The 21,697-nt window shown below is 38.0% G+C and overlaps 1 protein-coding gene across 16 annotated transcripts in view; it reads right to left on the reverse strand.

Moving 5' to 3' along the window:
- Positions 1-21,697, reverse strand: part of Tcf12 (transcription factor 12) — a 311,137-nt gene that overhangs the window by 97,671 nt on the left and 191,769 nt on the right. For all 16 annotated transcript variants that reach the window (XM_006243350.4, XM_039080907.2, XM_006243348.4 and 13 more), the window contains 1 exon segment: positions 12,805-12,869. In XM_006243350.4, coding sequence (XP_006243412.1) covers positions 12,805-12,869 — 65 coding nt within the window.

A 21,697-nucleotide genomic window follows, 5' to 3' on the forward strand; every position in this document is an offset into this window, starting at 1 on the left:
CACACAATCAATCCCAGGTTTGCTGTCCTTTAAAACCTTCATTTTTAATCCTCGTGGGGCAAGAACAGGCTGGAAGTATAACACTAGTCACCAATTACAGACTCTGATTATAACAATGATCAGAAACATACACCTGCTCAGGAAAAAAATATATATTTTGATGGAAAAGTATTATCACGAGCAGAGCATGTTCTGTAAAAAAAAAAAAACCAGACAGAAAAAGTGTACAAATCTAGCGGGCTCAATCTTATGTGCTACTATTAGACAATTCTTAACACTGAAGCAGAAAAATGTTACCAATCTGTAATAAATAGAAATTGACGCTTTCTAATTAGAAGTAGATGGACTTGGCTGGCAGCCTGCTTAGTCTGCTTTGTCTATAGCATGTCTGCAGGCTACCCATTCTCATTCTAGTAGTGATGCTATAATTCCACAAATTATACATCACTAGTAGCAATGCAAAATAACCATCATAGACTTCAAAAACAATTCTGTCTAGCAGATAAAGAACCTGCACCACCATCTTCAACAAATCTACTTCTTTTACGCTCAGAAAAAAAAATGCTAGCCTTTACATTCAGTTCAACATTTTTGCTCTATGAACAGCACTGATTACATTCTCATTTGAATTAGTTTTTTAACATCATCTTTAACATTTATTTACTGATAGGATGAAGTTACTTACTTTTATATGCATGGAGAGTGGTAACTTAATTTTTTTTTTTACTTTTATTAAAACTGCCTTTATTTTATTTTTAATTATATGTGTATACCTGTGCCTGCATGTATGTGCTAGTTTGTTTTGTTTGAGTGCCTAAAGTAGCCAGAAGAGGGCACTGGATCCCTTGGACCAAGTTAAAGTGGCTATCCAATGTCAGCACTAAGAATCAACCCTGGGTAAGAGTGGTATACACTCTTAACTGCTGAGTCATCTCTCCACAATCTTGTTTGATATTTTTTGAGACATAGTTCCATGATTCTGACTTGCCAGAGTCACTAAGTCATTAGACTGGCTTTAAATGTTGACCCCTCCTGCCTCAGACGAGCAAATACTGGGTTTACATTGTGTGTAATTTAAACTTTTCTTTGAGGTTATTTGCTGATAATTTTACATTATTAATTAATAACAGTGCTATACACTCAAATATTTTAGAAATACCTTCCCTTTCACTGTTCTTTTCATATGAGCTGGAGGAATATTTCCAATCCAGCTTCCATGTTTCCGCTCCATCTCCCACATAGCCATATCAGAATCTCATGTTGCTAAGAAACCTTTTCCTTTTTTCTTTTATCATGCCTTCATTTATGCTAAAACTCTTCCAGGATAAATGGTAAACAACCTGGTTAGGTATGCCAACTCTTTCTTTATAATTCAGGCATCTCATACTATTAAGAAGAAAATAATGAACACAGGCCAAACAAAAATATTGTTAGTGCTAGAACACAAAATATTTTTTGTGCTTAAGAGATTATTGACACCTTCTATTTATTATGATTTAAATAAGGCAGAAGGTGCACAAATAGGCAAGTACCATCACAACCTTTATTCTTTGGCTGTGTTATAAAGAAGGAAGCAGGAAAAGATGCACGAGGTCCTGCTCTCTTTCCCCTGCATGCGTCCCTTTTACTATGTTAAATTAAATCCACATTGTGGCCTGAGAACTTTATACACCCTTTTAAAATTTTTCCTTATATCAAAATAACATTAACTTTTCAAGTGTCAAATTATACCCACATAACTTGAGTTATTATACTGTATTCAATAATTGTAATGATCTTCTCCAAGTGTGTAGCTGGTTTTTCCCGGCCTGTAGATGGCAGAACTTCTAATCTGTTGCTTGAATCAATTCTTTTTTTTTTCTTTTAAAGATTTATTCATTTATTATATCACTGTAGCCGTCTTCAGATATACTGGAAGAGGGCATCGGATCTCTTTACAGATTGTTGCGTGTCACCATGTGGTTGCTGGGAATTGAACTCAGGACCTCTGGAAGAGCAGTTGGAGCTCTTAACTGCTGAGCCATCTCTCCAGCCCTTGAATCAATAATTAACTTATAAAGTAAAATAAGAAAATACTTAGTTCATTTCATTATGAACTAAATAATCTTATACATTGACTTGTTTCTTTGACATTTTCCATTCAATAAAAGAAAAGATGAAGCATTTAATAAAAGAAAAATCATCTTAAAATTCTTAAATTCTTTTTTTATTCACAGAACATAAATATATATGTATATATATAAATTTCTATATTTTTTATTTACATTTCAAATGTTATTCCCTTTCCCGGTTTCCTGGACAAAAGCCACGTATCCCATCCCCTTCACCTTTTATGAGGGTGTTTCCCTCCCCATTTACATTCCCATTCCCTTCACGTCCCCTGACATTCCCCTGCACTGGGGTCCAACCTTGGCAGGTCCAAGGGCTTCTCCTTCCATTAGTGCCCAGAAAGGCCATCCTCTGCTACATATTCAGTTGGAGCCATGGGTCAGTCTTTGGGTAGTGGTTTAGTCCCTGGGAGCTCTGGTTGGTTGGCATTGTTGTTCTCATGGGGTTGCAAGTCCCTTCAGCTCTTTCAATCCTTTCTCCAATACCTCCAATGGGAATTCCTGTTCTCAGTTCAGTGGTTGGCTGCTAGCATTCAACTCTGTATTTGACATGCTCTGGAGTAGTGTTCTTCTTTCTCCACATCCTCGCCAGCATCTGTTGTCACCTGAGTTTTTGATCTTAGCCATTCTGACTGTTGTGAGGTGGAATCTCAGGGTTGTTTTGATTTACATTTCCCTGATGACTAAGGATGTTGAACATTTCTTTAGGTGTTTCTCAGCCATTCCATATTCCTCTGCTGAGAATTCTGTTTAGCTTTGTACCCTATTTTTTAATAGGGTTATTTGGCTTTCTGGCATCTAACTTTATGAGTTCTTTGCACTTTTTGGATATTAGTTTAGCCCTCTATCAGATGTAGGATTGGTAAAGATCTTCCCCCAATCTGTTGGTTGCCGATTTGTCCTAACAACAGTAACCTTTGCCTTACAGAAGCTTTGCAATTTTATGAGGTCCTATTTGTCAATTCTTGAACTTAGAGCATAAGCCATTGGTGTTTTGTTCAGGAAAATTTCCCCAGTGCTCATGTATTCGAGGCTTTTCCCCACTTTTTCTTCTATTAGTTTGAGTGTAGCTGGTTTGATGTGGAGGTCCTTGGTCCACTTGGACTTCAGCTTTGTACAGGGTGATAAAAATGGATCGACTTGCATTCTTCTACATGCTGACCTCCAGTTGAACCAGCACCATTTGTTGAAAATGCTATCTTTTTTCCATTGGATGGTTTTAGCTTCTTTGTCAAAGATCAAGTGACCATAGATGTGTGGGTTCATTTCTGGGTCTTCAATTCTGTTCCACTGATCTACCTGCCTGTCTCTGTACCAATACCATACAGTTTTTTATCACTATTGCTCTGTAATACTGCTTGAGGTCAGGGATGGTGATTCCCCCAGAAGTTCTTTTATTGTTGAGGGCAGTTTTCACTATCATGGGTTTTTTGTTATTCCAAATGAATTTGCAAATTGCTCTTTCTAACTGTATGAAGAACTGAGTTGGAATTTTGATGGGGATTGCACTGAATCTGTAGATTGCTTCTGGCAAAATGGCCATTTTTACTATATTAATCCCGCCAATCCATGAGCATGGGAGGTTGTCTTTCCATCTTTTGAGATCTTCCCCAATTTCTTTCTTCAGAGACTTGAAGTTCTTGCCATACAGATCTTTCACTTGCTTGGTTAAAGTCATATCAAGATATTTTATATTATTTGGAACTATTGTGAAGGGTGTCATTTCCCTAATTTCTTTTTCTCAGCATGTTTATCCTTGCAGTAGTGGAAGGCTACTGATTTATTTGAGTTAATTTTATACCCAGAAACTTTGCTGAAGATGTTTATCAGGCTTAGTACTTCTCTGGTGGAACTTTTGGGGTCACTTAAGTATACTATCAAATCATCTGCAAATAGTGATATTTTGACTTCTTTCCAATTGTATCTCTTTAACCTCCTTTCGTTGTCTGATTCCTTTGGCTAGGACTTCGAGTACTATATTGAGTAAGTAGGGAGAGAGTGGGCAGCCTTGTCTAGTCTTTGATTTTAGTGGGATTGCTTTAAGTTTCTCTCCATTTAGTTTAATGTTAGCTACTGGTTTGCTGTATATTGCTTTTACTATGTTTAGGTATGGGCCTTGAATTCTTGATCTTTACAGGACTTTTATCATGAAGGGGTGTTGGATTTTGTCAAATGCTTTCTCAGTATCTAATGAAATGATCATGTGTTTTTTCTTTGAGTTTGTGTATATAGTAGATTACATTGATGGATTTCTTTTTTTTTATCCTTTCAGTTTTTATTCTTATCTATATTTCTAAATTTTCCATATATACATAATTTTTAAGCAATTGTTTTACAGAGTCACAGATTTTAAAAACAAACTGTTCCATAGATAATAGCATTGACACTTGTCATTCTTTTTTTTTTTTTTATTAACTTGAGTATTTCTTATTTACATTTCGAGTGTTATTCGCTTTCCCAGTTTCCGGGCAATCATCCCCCTAATCCCTCCTCCTCCCCTTCTTGATGGGTGTTCCCCTCCCCATCCTCCCCCCATTGCCGCCCTCCCCACAACAATCACGTTCACTGGGGGTTCAGTCTTAGCAGGACCAAGGGCTTCCCCTTCCACTGGTGATCTTACTAGAATATTCATTGCTACCTATGAGGTCAGAGTCCAGAGTCCAGGGTCAGTCCATGTATAGTCTTTAGGTAGTGGCTTAGTCCCTGGAAGCTCTGGTTGCTTGGCATTGTTGTTCATAAGGGGTCTCTAGCTCCTTCAAGCTCTTCAGGTTCTTTCTCTGATTCCTTCAATGGGGGTCCCGTTCTCAGTTCGCTGGCATTCGCCTGTGTATTTGCTGTATTCTGGCTGTGTCTCTCAGAAGCGATCTACATCCGGCTCCTGTCGGCCTGCACTTCTTCGCTTCATCCATCTTGTCTAATTGGATGCCTGTATATGTATGGGCCACATGTGGGGCAGGCTCTGAATAGGTGTTCCTTCTGTGTCTGTTTTAATCTTGGCCTCTCTATTCCCTGCCAAGGATATTCTTGTTCCCCTTTTAAAGAAGGAGTGAAGCATTCACATTTTGATCATCCGTCTTGAGTTTCATTTGGTCTAGGCATCTAGGGTAATTCAAGCATTTGGGCTAATAGCCACTTATCAATGAGTGCGTACCATGTGTGTTTTTCTGTGATTGGGTTACCTCACTCAGGATGATATTTTCCAGTTCCAACCATTTGCCTACGAATTTCATAAAGTCATTGTTTTTGATAGCTGAGTAATATTCCATTGTATAGATGTACCACATTTTCTGTATCCATTCCTCTGTTGAAGGGCATCTGGGTTCTTTCCAGCTTCTGGCTATTACAACTAAGGCTGCTATGAACATAGTGGAGCACATATCTTTTTTATATGTTGGGGCATCTTTTGGGTATATGCCCAAGAGAGGTATAGCTGGATCCTCAGGCAGTTCAATGTCCAATTTTCTGAGGAACCTCCAGACTGATTTCCAGAATGGTTGTACCAGTCTGCAATCCCACCAACAATGGAGGAGTGTTCCTCTTTCTCCACATCCTCGCCAGCACTTGCTGTCACCTGAGTTTTTGATCTTAGCCATTCTGACTGGTGTGAGGTGAAATCTCAGGGTGGTTTTGATTTGCATTTCCCTTATGCCTAAAGATGTTGAACATTTCTTTAGGTGTTTCTCAGCCATTCGGCATTCCTCAGCTGTGAATTCTTTGTTTAGCTCTGAACCCCATTTTTTAATAGGGTTATTTGTCTCCCTGCGGTCTAACTTCTTGAGTTCTTTGTATATATATATATATTTTTTTTCCGGAACTGGGGACCGAACCCAGGGCTTTGCGCTTCCTAGGCAAGCGCTCTATCACTGAGCTAAATCCCCAACCCCTCTTTGTATATTTTGGATATAAGGCCTCTATCTGTTGTAGGATTGGTAAAGATCTTTTCCCAATCTGTTGGTTGCCGATTTGTCCTAACCACAGTGTCCTTTGCCTTACAGCTTTGCAGTTTTATGAGATCCCATTTGTCGATTCTTGATCTTAGAGCATAAGCCATTGGTGTTTTGTTCAGGAAATTTTTTCCAGTGCCCATGTGTTCGAGATGCTTCCCTAGTTTTTCTTCTATTAGTTTGAGTGTGTCTGGTTTGATGTGGAGGTCCTTGATCCACTTGGACTTAAGCTTTGTACAGGGTGATAAGCATGGATCGATCTGCATTCTTCTACATGTTGACCTCCAGTTGAACCAGCACCATTTGCTGAAAATGCTATCTTTTTTCCATTGGATGGTTTTGGCTCCTTTGTCAAAAATCAAGTGCCCATAGGTGTGTGGGTTCATTTCTGGGTCTTCAATTCTGTTCCATTGGTCTATCTGTCTGTCTCTGTACCAATACCATGCAGTTTTTATCACTATTGCTCTGTAATACTGCTTGAGTTCAGGGATAGTGATTCCCCCTGAAGTCCTTTTATTGTTGAGGATAGTTTTAGCCATCCTGGGTTTTTTGTTATTCCAGATGAATTTGCAAATTGTTCTGTCTAACTCTTTGAAGAATTGGATTGGTATTTTGATGGGGATTGCATTGAATCTGTAGATCGCTTTTGGTAAAATGGCCATTTTTACTATATTAATCCTGCCAATCCATGAGCATGGGAGATCTTTCCATCTTCTGAGGTCTTCTTCAATTTCTTTCTTCAGTGTCTTGAAGTTCTTTTTTTTTTTTTTTTTGGTTCTTTTTTTCGGAGCTGGGGACCGAACCCAGGGCCTTGCGCTTCCTAGGTAAGCGCTCTACCACTGAGCTAAATCCCCAGCCCCTTGAAGTTCTTATTGTACAGATCTTTTACTTGCTTGGTTAAAGTCACACCGAGGTACTTTATATTATTTGGGTCTATTATGAAGGGTGTCGTTTCCCTAATTTCTTTCTCCGCTTGTTTCTCTTTTATGTAGAGGAAGGCTACTGATGTATTTGAGTTAATTTTATACCCAGCCACTTTGCTGAAGTTGTTTATCAGCTTTAGTAGTTCTCTGGTGGAACTTTTGGGATCACTTAAATATACTATCATATCATCTGCAAATAGTGATATTTTGACTTCTTTTCCGATCTGTATCCCCTTGACCTCCTTTTGTTGTCTGATTGCTCTGGCTAGAACTTCAAGAACTATATTGAATAAGTAGGGAGAGAGTGGGCAGCCTTGTCTAGTCCCTGATTTTAGTGGGATTGCTTCAAGTTTCTCTCCATTTAGTTTAATGTTAGCAACTGGTTTGCTGTATATGGCTTTTACTATGTTTAGGTATGGGCCTTGAATTCCTATTCTTTCCAGGACTTTTATCATGAAGGGATGTTGAATTTTGTCAAATGCTTTCTCAGCAACATTGATGGATTTCTGTATATTGAACCATCCTTGCATCCCTGAGATGAAACCTACTTGATCATGATGGATGATCATTAAAATTTTATTAAAATTTCAAGTTTATAAGAGAATAACCTCAAGTAAAAATCTACCTAGAACTTAAAACAATTACTTAGGGTGCTGAAGTAATTTATGTTTTGCAATCTGTTCCAAGAAAAATGATCATGGTTTTGAAGTTATCCCAGCATACAAGCATAGAAAGGGGTTATAAATACCACTGCATTCAGAACCTGGATTAAAACCACAGCAGCCTCATAGGATGGTGTCCTGTTTGAGGGAAGTGGGATTTTGGTTAAATTCAATTCATCAGTCTTTCTTTTATGTCTCATGATTTCCACCTCCTTTGTAAGAATTTCTGTGGGGGGCTGGAAGAGATGGTTCTGAGTTCAAGAGTGCTTACTGTTCTTACAGAGGGCCAGTTAATTCCCAGTGGGCCTATCAGGTAGCTTTCAACCACCTATTAACTCCAGCTCTAGAAGAAATCTGGCCCCATGGGTACTGCAGACTTGTGGTGCACTTGCTCGCTCTCGCTCTCTCTCTCTCTCTCTCTCTCTCTCTCTCTCTCTCTCTCTCTAAAAATTTCTATTTTTGTCCAGTAGTATTTATTTGTTGATGGATACATGATAATATTCATGTAAATTCCTCAAAAGTATCATTACTTTAGCATTCAAATTCAAGTTCTAATTCAAACAAGTTTTATATAGTATGAGAAATAAAAGTTCCTCTTTTCCACATTTAGTTACTTCAGTACCTTACACTAAAGAGATTGAATTGCTGGTATCACCCCCATCTATCCAGGGGCCCTTCCTCAGCTTTCTGCTTTGTCCTTTGAGCTGTGTGTCCATATATGTACAAAAACAACACTGCCCGTCTATTATTAGTATTACTTGGAAGTAAACAGTGAAAGGATGGAAGGTCCATCCTTCTTTCCAAAATTGTTTGTTTCTTTTCTGTTGTTTTTTTGAAGACAGGATTTTTTTGTAGCCTGGCTATCCTTAAACAGCCTACTACAGTAGAGGCTGCCTTTGAACTTAAAGAGGTTTGCTGGTCTCTGCTTCCCAGTTGATGGAATTAAATATGCGCATCACCACCACTTGGCTCTTTTGTTTTTGTTTTTTTTTTCTTTTTCTGTTTAAAAAATATTTATTTATCTAATGTATAAGTGCTTTATTTGTATATATGCTTGCATGCCAGAAGAGGGCATCACATCCTGTTATAGATGGTTGTGAGCCACCATGTGTCTGCTGGGAATTGAACTCACTCAAGACCACTGAAGAATAGCCAGTGCCCTCTTAACCACTGAATCATGTCTCCAGCCCCTGTTTTAACTTCTTAATCTTTTGTCTTTAATTTAAAAAAATAGCTATTATTATGTATGCACATAGGAACATGTGAACATACATAGATGTCAAAGAGCAACTTGTAAGAAGTCAGTTCTGTCTACTTTGTGGATTCCAGGGACTAAACTCAGGTTGTCAGGCTGAGCAGCTAATAATGTATTACCCTCTGAATCATTTTACTGCTATCTTCTATCTTTGAAAACAAACTTAAATATTCTTGTCAGTATCTATAAAGTTCATTAAAACTCTGACTGGAATCATATTAAATTTATAGTCTAATTTAGAAAGAAATAAAATGCCAATACTCATCATACTCATGAGCATGCTATATCTCTGCTGAGACTTTTTATTTCTCTCAGTTGTGCTCTTGCATATTTTCATTATTAAAGTCTTATATTCTGTTAAACTCATACCCTGATGTTTCATGAGTTTTACAATTATTTTGCATATGCTTATTATTTGGTTTTGTGCCTATATAGAGTTGGCATGTGAGTGAATGGGGAGGTCAGAGAACAACCTTTCAGAGCTCCCTATCTCTTTTCCATTGCATGGGATTCAGTATGGCTGCTGAACATTTATGGTTTAATGACTTCTCGCTGGTTTACTGCTACTGTCACGTGGTCAGAAACACCCGTTTTGCATTTTCAAACCTTCGTTCTTCATAGACACTGATTTTATAAGTTGGTATAGGATTCTTAGCTCCTGACTAACATATGCCCTTCGAAGAAACTGACATTTTCCAACTCTTGGATATAGAGGTCTGTAAATTCCAATAAGGACAAATTCTTGAGTTAATTTACTTCTATTACAAGATTTTATACTGTTATCCTGTCCATTGGTGAGGAAAAGATCTTCAAATCTCATTTTTTTTTTAAATTTTACTTTACATGTATTGGGTGTTTTGCCTATTTGCCACTTGAGTGCCTGGTGCCCAGAGACCAGAAAAGTATGTTATGCGTGAGTATGTTGTGTATAGGGGCTCAGAACCAAGCCAGATATCTCTGGAAGAGCAGACAGTGCTTTTAAATGGCTGAGCCATCTTCCCAGAACCTAAGAGCTTCACATCTTCATTTACATAATTGATTTCTAACACTATACATTTTTCCTTTACTTATTTTTAAGCTTTCAATAGGTGTACACACATTTGTCATACTTTCCAAATATTCTTAGTCTCAGTACTTTTGAATTCAATGCCTATATATCAACAGCTGAGTTTTTAAAGTGCTTGTTCCTAAAGTTTAATAATAAACTTAGATAAAGCCTTGAATTTCTTGCGTGTTAAAAACTAATAATGCTATCTTTTAAGGCTCTGGAAATTTTATTTAAGCCGTTCAAATAAGTATTTGTATAAGAAGTATCAGAGAAAAACTATCATAATGCTAAAAGAATTTTCACATTGCTAGGCAGTTTAAAAGGTAATGCCTGTCATTAATTTAATAAAAATGGCCCAATTAGCCTCTGTGCTGGATCAATTAAAAATTCAATTGCACAATAATCTATCAGTACTTCCAGTAAAACTACTATACCCCTTTCCATTTAATGGCCCATCAGTTCTGTGATTGAAGGTAATATGAGAATACTCATTTAGTAATGTAGTATTACATCATCTTTACATGAAATAAGGCCCATCAGGCATTATTAAATTAGCCAGAATCTTACAGAATGTCAGCAACATTTTATATACATTAACATCAGAGTTAATGTTCCTTGGGGTATGCTGTTGAAGAAAAACTGTAAAGGTGGCATTTGGATAAACTTTTGTAGTCACTATTTATCTTCCTTTGTATTTTTGTCAGTTGTGAATATTTATGACACAGCAGCAATTGGCTAAGCATAGTTTTTACTCTTATCCATTAATGCGTACATTATTTGGAGTATAAGTTTTACTTTAAATGATAATTAATATGCTTTTCTCTTTGTTCATCATCAACATCGTGAGCAATCTTATAAGATAGTCTTGTAAGATAGGGTTAGTGTAAGAAAGGGTCACGGAGTCTCAGAACGTGGTGCCTTTCCTGCTTCCGTCTCTGGAGAGCCAACAGTACAGGAAGTACCATGCCTGACAACATGTTAACTTTTATAATTTCAGTTTCCCAAGCTTATGCTCAGGACTGTGTTATCTACCATAATTTCTCCAATAGCTGCAGCACTGAAAGGGCAAGGGGACAGTAATAAACAGCAGAACCATTGTTCTTTTCATAGCAATGAATCCCGTTTACTGGTGTCTTCACCAATGCTGTCTGTCCTAGCTCTCACATAAGCTTCTCACTGCTTTGTTATGCTATGGAGTTCCTCTCTGGGGTCAGAGTTTGTGCTGTCAATTTTTTAGAAACATGTGATTATCACACGTGCATCTTAAGTCTTGTGTTTTGTTGTTATACCCTCTGTAAGTTTGCTGTTCTCTTTGCATGGGACTTCTTGGTCTCTACAATGTTTGTGAACAGCTGTCAAACATTCTCTTTAATACCCCTGCAAATTCCAGGCTCCTAGGATGTAAGCTCTTAGTTCTCTCTTCAACCAAAGTCATTAAAAGTGAATGACACTGGAGCATAAACTAAGAATGTAAGAGGCTCTTACTGACGCAGTCATACCATAGATAAAAACTTCAAACATCAGCTTAGGTATACTACTTGTTGTATACAAAACCATGAAAACAACACTTGCTTCCTAGTCTGCATGATGAGTTGCTGAAAAGATTCACTGTGAGAATTTTTAAACACAGCAGATCTTAGCAATATCAGAATAAAAGCTTCCTCTTTTATCAAGTTGGGAACTTTAATCTTTTCTCTCAAAGAAAGCATTTTAGGGTTTCTTTTGGCACATCCCAAGTGGCAGCTTTAATACTCTTACATGTTGGGACACTACTGGCTAAATTAAGGGTTTTTTGAACACAATCACTATGCTACAATAGTCAATTTGAGAACCAACACTATGTGATTAATGGGGAGGAAAATATAGGGCAGATTAATACATTATATAAAGGAGTGACTCACATTCTAGATGGTTCATCACACGACTCAGAATGTCATGCAATTTAAAACTGACCAATAGTTCAATTCTGAAATTTTCCATTTCATATTTTCAAAACAAAGTTGACTGTGGGTAATTGAAACCAGAGACAAGGGGTTTTATTTATTTATTTCAAAGATATGGTCTTACTTTGTAGCCTATGTTGGCCTCAAACTCAGCAATTCTCAAGCCTCTCAGCCTCTTAGATTCTGGGATTTTAGGTGTGAGGCCACCATGTCTAACTCACAGGGCTGCTGTTGCATTTAATAAATCATTTATTGTGACTATAACTGTTGGCTGTATTAGCTAGTAAATATTATCATAGAACATTATTACTAATATGACAGTTAATATGACTCAAGATAATCGTGGCTTAAACTAGACCAAGTTGCAAAAAGATTGCCTTTCTGTTTTTCTGGTTTTATTTGAGGGGTGGGGCTAAATTAGGAATTCCATGAGAAAACAGTAAAAAAGATGACCACTAGCAAAAGCACACCAGGTGAAAAACTTAAAGTCCCCAGTACAAAGCCAGTGGAGGCCTGAAATACTTGGTGAGCAATATCATAAATGAAAGCACTTCTCATGACAACAACACAGCCACCAGTACAACGCTACATGTGTTAATCACACACTCTTCACTGCATGTATCAACAATTTGCCTTTCTTATGGGAAAATGTGAGAACTTATTTCCAGGAGTAAGATGCATTTAGAAAGCATAAAAACTTGATCTACTTTGTCTCCAATTAAATGGAAGTTAAGAAAATCTCAGTTGAAGAAAACCATTTCAAGATGTGACAATGAAAAACGAAGATATGTTGAGCTGCTAAAAACAAAACAACTCTATGACATGAAGTAACAAAATTATATGAATGCATAATGGTAAAATCATGTAGATAAACTTCCATCTTCTCTATAATTACATATATGTATGCTTCACTAAACTTACCTGACAGCCTGATAATCCAGAGTCTCTGCTGTACAGGGAAAATGAGCCTCTCTCTGAGGTTTTCCCTATAAAACCAAGAAAACAACTTTGTATAAAAAACTTCATTCAATTCAGCTTAAAAACCATTCTAGTCTGAGTAAATACTTGACCATAAATGACCATAAATGTGCCATCACCAAAAACTCTATCAAAAGAATAAAGAACTGACACCTCAGGAGTGAGCAGCATAACTCAGAGGACATTCACACATGTTTACTTCAACAGGGACATCGCTCTATCTCTCAGAAATGCAAACAGTAGAGACAGAGATGACTGAATAACGACGCATGAGGTTCTATTATAAAGGTGCTGTCTGTGAGTCTCATGTATAGTTGGTGAATGAATGTATGTTCATGCACTCAAACAATACACATAACTATTTGATTACTCTGAAAAAGATGGGATGATATGATATATACCATTTGAAATCTGCATTTTCATACGATGTTAAATTTTTGAGATAAACTAATTGGGTGATTTTTTATTGCTGACTCCTTATAAACATAAAAGCACAGTTTATCTACCTCCCTGCTGAAAATTTTCCAATTTTGTGGGTCATGAAAAACTGCTCTTGCATGTCATAATATGTAGCGTCTTCCAGGTTGTTCACATAGAAATGGCTGGCTACCGGTCAGTTTCAAAGGCAATCCTTACTCCTTGCTGCATCCTCTGATAGTATGCACTTTCCTTCAGAATTTCTTTTGGGATACAGACTGTTCCAAAGACAGCCGGGCAAGCATAGGGGCAAGCATAGGGGCAAGCATAGGGGCAAGCATAGGGGCAAGCATAGGGGCAAGCATAGGGGCAAGCATAGGGGCAAGCATAGGGGCAAGCATAGGGGCAGCACTAACAGATCCTGGGCACAATGAGCATCTCATACCACCCACAACTTTTTAAGTATATTTGTGTACATCACATGGTGTAAGTGTGTATATGTGCTGTGCTTATGGTATACGTGTGTGTGTGTGTGTGTGTGTGTGTGTGTGTGTGTGTGTGAGAGAGAGAGAGAGACAGACAGAGAGAGAGAGACAGAGAGAGAGAGAACTTATCTGTCTTTGTGAGTGTGCAAATGTCAATGCCAGGTATCTTCTGCTCTTCAGTTTACTTTTCTGAGAGTTGCTCACTGAACAAGGATCTTTCTGATTTAGATAGGCTGGCTGGCTGAAAAGACACTGAGACCCCACTGTCTCCTCCCACAGCCCTACTGGGATTACAGGCATTGCCCAGTTTTTCTGTGGATGCTGAGAAAGAACACATAGACATCTTAACCACTAAGCCATCCTTCCAGCCACTGTGTTAATTTTTAGTAGAGCATTCATACTTTTTTCTTTAAAACATCTATTTATTTTTATTTTACGTAAATGTATGACATTTTGCCTATATGTATGCCTGTGTACTACATTAATAATTAGTACTCCCAGAGGCCAGAAGAGGGCATTGGATTCATAGGAACTGATATTAACTGACAGTTTTGAGACTCCATATGGTTGCTGGGTATCAAACCTGAGTCCTTTGGAAAGGCAGCCTGTGATCTTAATCTCTGGTCCATCTCTCCAGTACCTACTCATTTGTTTTTAATAATTTATGTATATTCAGTAAAATAAACTTAAAACATAATAACTAAATACTTTTAACTAAATAGCTCATCACAATGACATACTGCTTATGACTTCAGCAAAGATAACGCAAGTTGTCGAAGATATAAAAAATGGAATAAAAACAATGCCAAGATTTTTTTTTCCATTTCAAGATAAAACATCACCATGTAACTTTACCTTTTTTTAAAAGATTTATTTATGTATGTGGGTACACTGTCACTATCTTCAGACACACCAGAAGACAGCATCAGATCCCATTACAGATGGTTGCGAGCCACCATGTGGTTGTGGGAATTGAACTCAGGACCTCTGGAAGAGCAGTCAATGCTCTTAATCACTGAGCCATCTCTCCGGCCCATGTAACTTTACCTTGATGAGAATTTAGCCAAATGATTTAAAGATTATGTGAACTTTAATTACATGTTACTGAATTAACATCATGTGGCTGAATAAAAATATAAGATGGATAATCTGCTAATTTAAAAAGTTTACACAGGTCAGATGTACAAGTACTCAAAGTATAGTATCAACTTCATGGCTGAAACACTAAGTCCTTCCTCTCTGAAAAATTCCTATCCTCAAACATTAGTAATCAGTGGACAGAGTTGATGCAATCATTAACAACACATACTACATATTACAAGTCATAAATACAATTAGTTATTAAAAACAGGCTCTGAAATTCTTCAAAGTTAAACCAACAATCTAAAACATATTGTACTCAGACTCAAAATGTACTAGTAAGAACTTAAACAAGTTAAGGCAGAAAGAAAAGGGAACAAAAGAACATGTGGATATCAGCCTGAACATGAACAAAGTCCTTTGGAACCTTAATGATTGTGATAATTTAGAAAATGTAGAACTGGGCCCAGTGAGATGGTTTGGCAGGTAGGTAAGGGTTTGATGCTCACAACCCATGTCAAAGAGACAGAGGGAACCAAGCACGGTATGTTGTCCTCTGACTCCACATTTGCAATCATAGCATATGTGTATCCATTCCAATAATAATAATAATAATAATAATAATAATAATAATAATAATAAATATTCAAGAGTATAAGTTTTAGACCTTTGTGTGTAAATATTCCTAAATAACTTTCCTTTCACAGGTATATTCAAGTCAGGGGGGGGGATAAGAGCATTATACATTACAAGCCTTGATAAAGTAAATAGATACTTACTATAAAATAGTATTTATTCAAATAAGATTTTTTTTGTTTGTTTTTTTTCAAATAAGATTTTGAAATAGGAGTATGTTTTCTTTTTACCATGTGAAATTAGTTATTTCCCAAGAAGTACAGTGTGGAGCTGGTTGTAGTGGTGCATACTCTAATCCCAGTTCTCAGGAGGCAGAGGCAGGTGGATCACTGGCAGTAGTGTGGCACAGCTCTATTGCAAATACTCTGGACAGAGGAGCCTGAATTTATACTGTAGTTTCTGGTCTTGTTGCTAGGGCAAATTGCTGATTCAAACACCATCAGGGAGGAAGTTTCTGGTGACGCATATGGCAGGGAAGGCAAAGGAGCTGCGGGATGCTCTGTCAGAAGTGGTTCAAGTGTAAGGCATCAATCAGTGTCTTAATTCCTGGCAGATCCAGAAGTTGAAGCCAAATTGGGTGGTGTATCCTTCAAGTTCTTGCCCCCGGTAGCTTCTACTCCGGGGTAGCTCTACTTCCCAACAGTTCCTCAGCATCCCAAAACAGTACCACTGTCTGAGGGAGAAGTAGCTGAACATAGGAACCTGGAGAAGACACTTTTCCTTGAAAACATATTAGATGAATTCCTCCAAACAATTATGAGCTAGTGGGATTATGAGATTCTTAATGCTAATTTGTAGAACATGCTCCACTGTGGTTAAAGTCCTACCAAGTACTGCTGCCTTTGGATATAGCTTATAGTCTCATACACAACTTTTCTTTTTTTAAAACACCCCACAAGTTAAATAGAGCCTTAATTTACACACAGAAAACGGCAATCATTTTTACTTTCACTGTTCAGCTGTGGTTGGAAGCAGTTCTGTAGGTTGGCAGGTACTGAAGGGGCTGGGCACCATGGAGAGTGGGGGCTTCAAATGAGGTGTGAGAGTGGCCTGAGAGGACATAGGGGCACCTGGAGCTGCAGACTCCACTCCCACCAGAACCTGGAGATGAAATTTAGAGGCGGCACTCTGGAGGACATAGTTTGAGAACAATACAGCCATTTGCGCAAGTGACAGTTCAACAGATGTGGTCTTGTAAATTAAGGCTGTACTCTTGCCCAACACAAAGTTCTAGAATCTTCAACCAGGTTTCATTTAGATACTAATGTTATCCCACCCTGTAAGAACAAGTGGTCTTAAAGATAAAAGGAAAATTCAGTGCCTATGGTAAGTCAATCAAATACTCAAGTAAAATGCAAGAGTAGAACTAGACAAGGACTATGCCGCAGGTACTAGGGATTCTGATGTGCTAAGAACCAAATATTCAGGGATTCCCAGTTCTTATGGCATAGAAAGTTGAACTTGGCTTTTTTTTTTTTACTTTCTTATTTTTTTAAATAAAATAATCACAAGACTTATCCAACATTTAAGAGAAACAAAGTGATAAAGGAATAATGATTTTAGAGGCTATCTATCTAGCCCAAATGTCTCATCAAAAGAGGACCATTGGTAATTTTCTATTCTCTATCTTCCAAATCATAAGAACACTGTTAAATAAAAGTGCAGCAAGCAACACATCTGAAATCCAGATCAAAATTTGGATATCCGGCTATAAGAGACCTAGATGGAGTATGGGATCTGTGCTTACTACTTACAGACCTATGATATAACTTGGGGTCAGAGGTAGGGCTGGTTTCCTAGAAGAGAGCCGTCAACAGAGGATAGAAATAAAGACATATATATTAGCTTGTTATGAGGAAAAAAGCACTGAAAATAGAATTTCCACTGGTAAAATAAGGCACCTTGTCCAGAAAAATATAAAGGTTTCAGTTGAGCTTATTATCAGGCCAAGTAAAAGGATTAGCTCACTCGTGAACATATTTCTTAATGCAGTGGACATTTATTAGAAACTAAATACTACTGCAGAGACAACTAAATTCAAGAGTATCTATTTGTCTTATATTGTCATCTACTTCTTGACAAGAGTTTTCATATACTCCAGATCAAGACAATATATAATTGTTAGCTTTGTATTACATAAGGATCTATCAAAGACAAGCTATAGACAGGAAAGGTTTATTCATTCAAGCTTGTGGTCTGAAGTTCAAAGGCGTGGTCTCCACCTCAGTTCAGTACTGCTGAGTTCTCACAACCAATCTAAGGCATGCTACATTACAGAGAGGGAGGGAGACAGGGAGAGCCATGAATCCTGACCCCACCCCCCCTTAAAGGCTCCATAGCACTTCTCAGTGCGTTCTTTTGTAAAGCAGCCTTCTACTTCTCAACTCTACTCTCAATATCTCAGGACTACTGTGGGCTTGGCGGTAGGAACTAGCACGTGCTGCCTAGCTACTTTGGAGCCAAGAATATGACAGCTGCTTTACGTATACTGCAAAGCATCACTATTTCCTACTAGTAATCTTGATACCAAGAGGTGATCAAAGCAGCTGACAGTAGTGTGAGGCAGGTCAGAGAACTTTCCACCTGTACATCTCCATCTTAGGGCTGGAAAGAGCCAGCAACAACAGGCTGCCCTGCTTATACTTCTGCAAGTCCGGGATCCTTGAAATTTTCTAGCCAATTAATTACTAATTACAGTAACTATTCCAGAAACAATTCCTGAGCACAGACATAAACCAGAAAGTTTCCTTGTTTGTATTGTAAAAGCCAGTTATGATTTCTCTTCATTTTTGTCAGTTGTACTAATTTGCAACCATAAATTTAAATTCACCACTACATAAATCCTTCCATGTCCTACTAACAGTTAAAAGTTAAATACAAACACACAAACTCAGAGACACACACATACAAACACACAAAACTCAGTATAAACCTAGATACTCAACTAGAAAAAAAAAGAATATAAGCATTCAAAAAATTATTTCTATCAACATTACTATAATCAAGCTTAAAGTATCTTAAAGCAAAAATCATGTATTTTTCCTATATTTGCTTTTCAGAGGAACAATATAAAGTCCTGACAGTCAAATTCAAACATTTGGAGACAAATCTAAATTGACGACATTCTTCTGCACAAAGCACCCCTTTCTCATTGGGTACACATAAAAGTCATTTACTTAAGGGCAGACAGGCTGCTCCTCCACTCCTATGGGTGAAATCTATTACGAATTCCATGTAATATGACTCTTATTAACCATCTGAAGAAATATAAGGTGCTGTCTTACAAAATGAGCAACTGTACATTGCAACTGGGTATACCAGAGCATGACCCGAGGCCATCAAAACAAAGCAGAACACTCTTTTGGCAGTACTAGAGAGTCTATTGCTATCAGTGAGCCATACAACTACCAGGACTTGGGAATCTCATTATTAAATCAGTCTCTTGATTCTTGCTTCTCTTTTAAGGCAACTAGGCAAGATACAAGTCATTTACCATTAATGCCTTCATTTATCCTGTTAGGAAAATCAACTAGGTAACATGAACTTCACATAGGCCTGCTCAGTTTAATTAACATTTATAAAGTACTTGGAAATTCTTGTCTGAAAGACATAAAGCCAACACTATCTACCATCATAGATCTCATTTGGGTAGCAACTTGCTCAAACTTCTAGAAAAGGGGGCTTTTACTCTAAACAGTTTCTTTACAAAGATGAGAGCGTGTTGCCTGTATATGGAATGTTTTCTAGCTGGGCTGCCTTATCTGGCCTCAATGGGGAGAGGCTAAGTGCTTAGCCTCTCAGAGACTCAAAATGCCAGGGGTAGGGAGATATCACCCCAGAGGGGGGGTACCCACTCAGAGGAGAAGAGAGGGATGGAGGAAGGATTGTGGGAGGAGGTAACTGGAAGGGGGGCAGTGAACAAGATGTAAAGTGAATAATTAAAAATAAACATTTTTTCTGTCTGTAATTATTTTTTCTTTTTATTTTTTACTGGATATTTTCTTTATCTACATTTCAAATATTATCCCCCTTCCCAGTTTCCCCTCCACAAACCCCTTATCTCACCCCCTACACCCTGCCTCCATGATAGTGCTCTCCTCCACCCCTCCCCCGCATTTTTCCTCTATACTAGGGCATTGAGCCTTCACAGGACCAAGGGCCTCTCTTCCCATTGATGCCCAAAAAAACTCTGCTACATATGCAGTTGGTGACATGGGTAGCTGCATGTGTACTCTCTGGTTGGTGGTTTAGTCCCTGGCAGCTCTGGAGTGTCTGGTTAGTTTCTATGGGGTAGCAAATCACTCCAGCTACCTCAGTCCTTTCTCTACCTACTCCACTGGGGACCCCTTTCTCAGTCAAATGGTTGGCTGTGAGCATCTGCCTCTGTATTTGTCAGGCTCTGGCAGAGCCTCTCAGGAGACAGCTAAATCAGGTTTCTGTCAGCATGCACCTCTTGGCATTCCCAATGGTGACTGGGTTTGGTAACTGCATGTATAGCAGTCTCTGGATGTCCTTTCCTTCAGTCTCTGCTCCACACTTTGTCTCCATATTTCCTCCTGTAAGTATTTTGTTCCCCCTTCTAAGAAGAACTGAAGCAGTCATATTTTTGGTCTTTCTTCTTCTTGAGCTTCATGTGGTCTGTGGATTGTATCTTGGGTAACCTGAGCTTTTGGGCTAATATCCACTTATTAGTGAGTGCATACCATGTGTGTTCTTTTGTGCCTGGATTACCTTACTTAGGATGATATTTTCTTGTTCTATCCATTTGCCTATGAATTTCATGAAGTAATTGATTTTAATAGCTGAGTAGTACTCCATTGTGTAGATGTACCACATTTTCTGTATCCATTCCTCTGTTGAAGGGCATCTAGGTTCTTTCCAGCTTCTGGCTATCATAAATAAGGCTGGTATGACATAGTGGAGCATGCGACTCTGTTATATGTTGGAACATCTTTTGGGTGTTATGTCCAGGAGAGGTATAGCTGGGTCCTTAGGTAGTACTATGTCCAATTTTCTGAAAAAGTCTACCAGACTGATTTCCAGAGTGGTTGTACCAGCTTGCAATGGAGGAGTGTTCCTCTTTCTCCACATCCTCACCAGCATCTGTTGTCACCTGAGTTTTTGATCTTAGCCATTCTGACTGGTGTGAGGTGGAATCTCAGGGTTGTTTTAATTTGCATTTCCCTGATGACTAAGGATGTTGAACATTTATTTAGGTGCCTCTCAGCCATTCCATGTTCCTCAGCTGAGAATTCTTTGTTTAGCTCTGTACCCCATTTTTCTAGGGTTATTTCATTCTCTGACTGCTTCTAGATTCTTTAGAAGTTATGGAACTGTTTAGATGGTTTATCTGATCATGATTTAACTTTGAATACCTGGTATCTGTTTAGAATATTGTCCATTTCATCCAGATTTTCTAGTTTTGTTGAGAATAGGTTTCTGTAGTAGGATCTGATAATTTTTTTTTTTTTTAATTTCCTCGGTTTCTGTTGTTATGTCTTCCTTTTTATTTCTGATTTTGTTAATCTGGATACTCTCTCTGTGCCCTCTGATTAGTCTGGTTAAAGGTTTATCTATCTTGTTCATTTGTCTCAAAGAGCCAGGTCCTGGTTTTGTTGATTCTTTGTATGGTTCTTTTTGTTTCTACTTGGTTGATTTCAGCCCTGAGTTTGATTATTTCCTGCCATCTACTCCACTTGGATGTATTTGCTTCTTTTTGTTCTAGTGTTTTTAGGTGTGTTGTCGAGTGGCTAGTGTATGCTCTCTCCAGTTTCTTTCTGGAGGCACTCAGAGCTATGAGTTTTCCTCTTAGCACAGCTTTCATTGTGTCCCATAAGTTTGGGTATGTTGTGCCTTCATTTTCATTAAGTTCTAAAAAGTTTTTAATTTCTTTATTTTTTCTTTGACCAAGTTATCGTTGAGTAGAGCGTTGTTCAGCTTCCACGTGTATGAGGGCTTTCTGGTTTTTTGTTTTGTTTTGTTTTGTTTTGGGTCGTTGTTGTTGTTATTATTGAAGACCAGCCCTAGTCCGTTTTTGTTAAAAAAAAAAAAAAGAAGGCTTTCAAATAAATGTTTACCTATTTCTTCACAACAATTTGTTTTAAGCGTAATTGGCTAGCATCTGTGCTAGGCACACTACCCACTATACTGAAGATAAGCACCCAGTGCTAATAGCACAGATGCTGGATTCTCTGTGTCCTCCTTTTGTTCATTCCATG

The sequence above is a fragment of the Rattus norvegicus genome, chromosome 8 (assembly GCF_036323735.1).
Source record: "Rattus norvegicus strain BN/NHsdMcwi chromosome 8, GRCr8, whole genome shotgun sequence".
In the NCBI taxonomy this organism is placed as follows: Eukaryota; Metazoa; Chordata; class Mammalia; order Rodentia; family Muridae; genus Rattus; species Rattus norvegicus.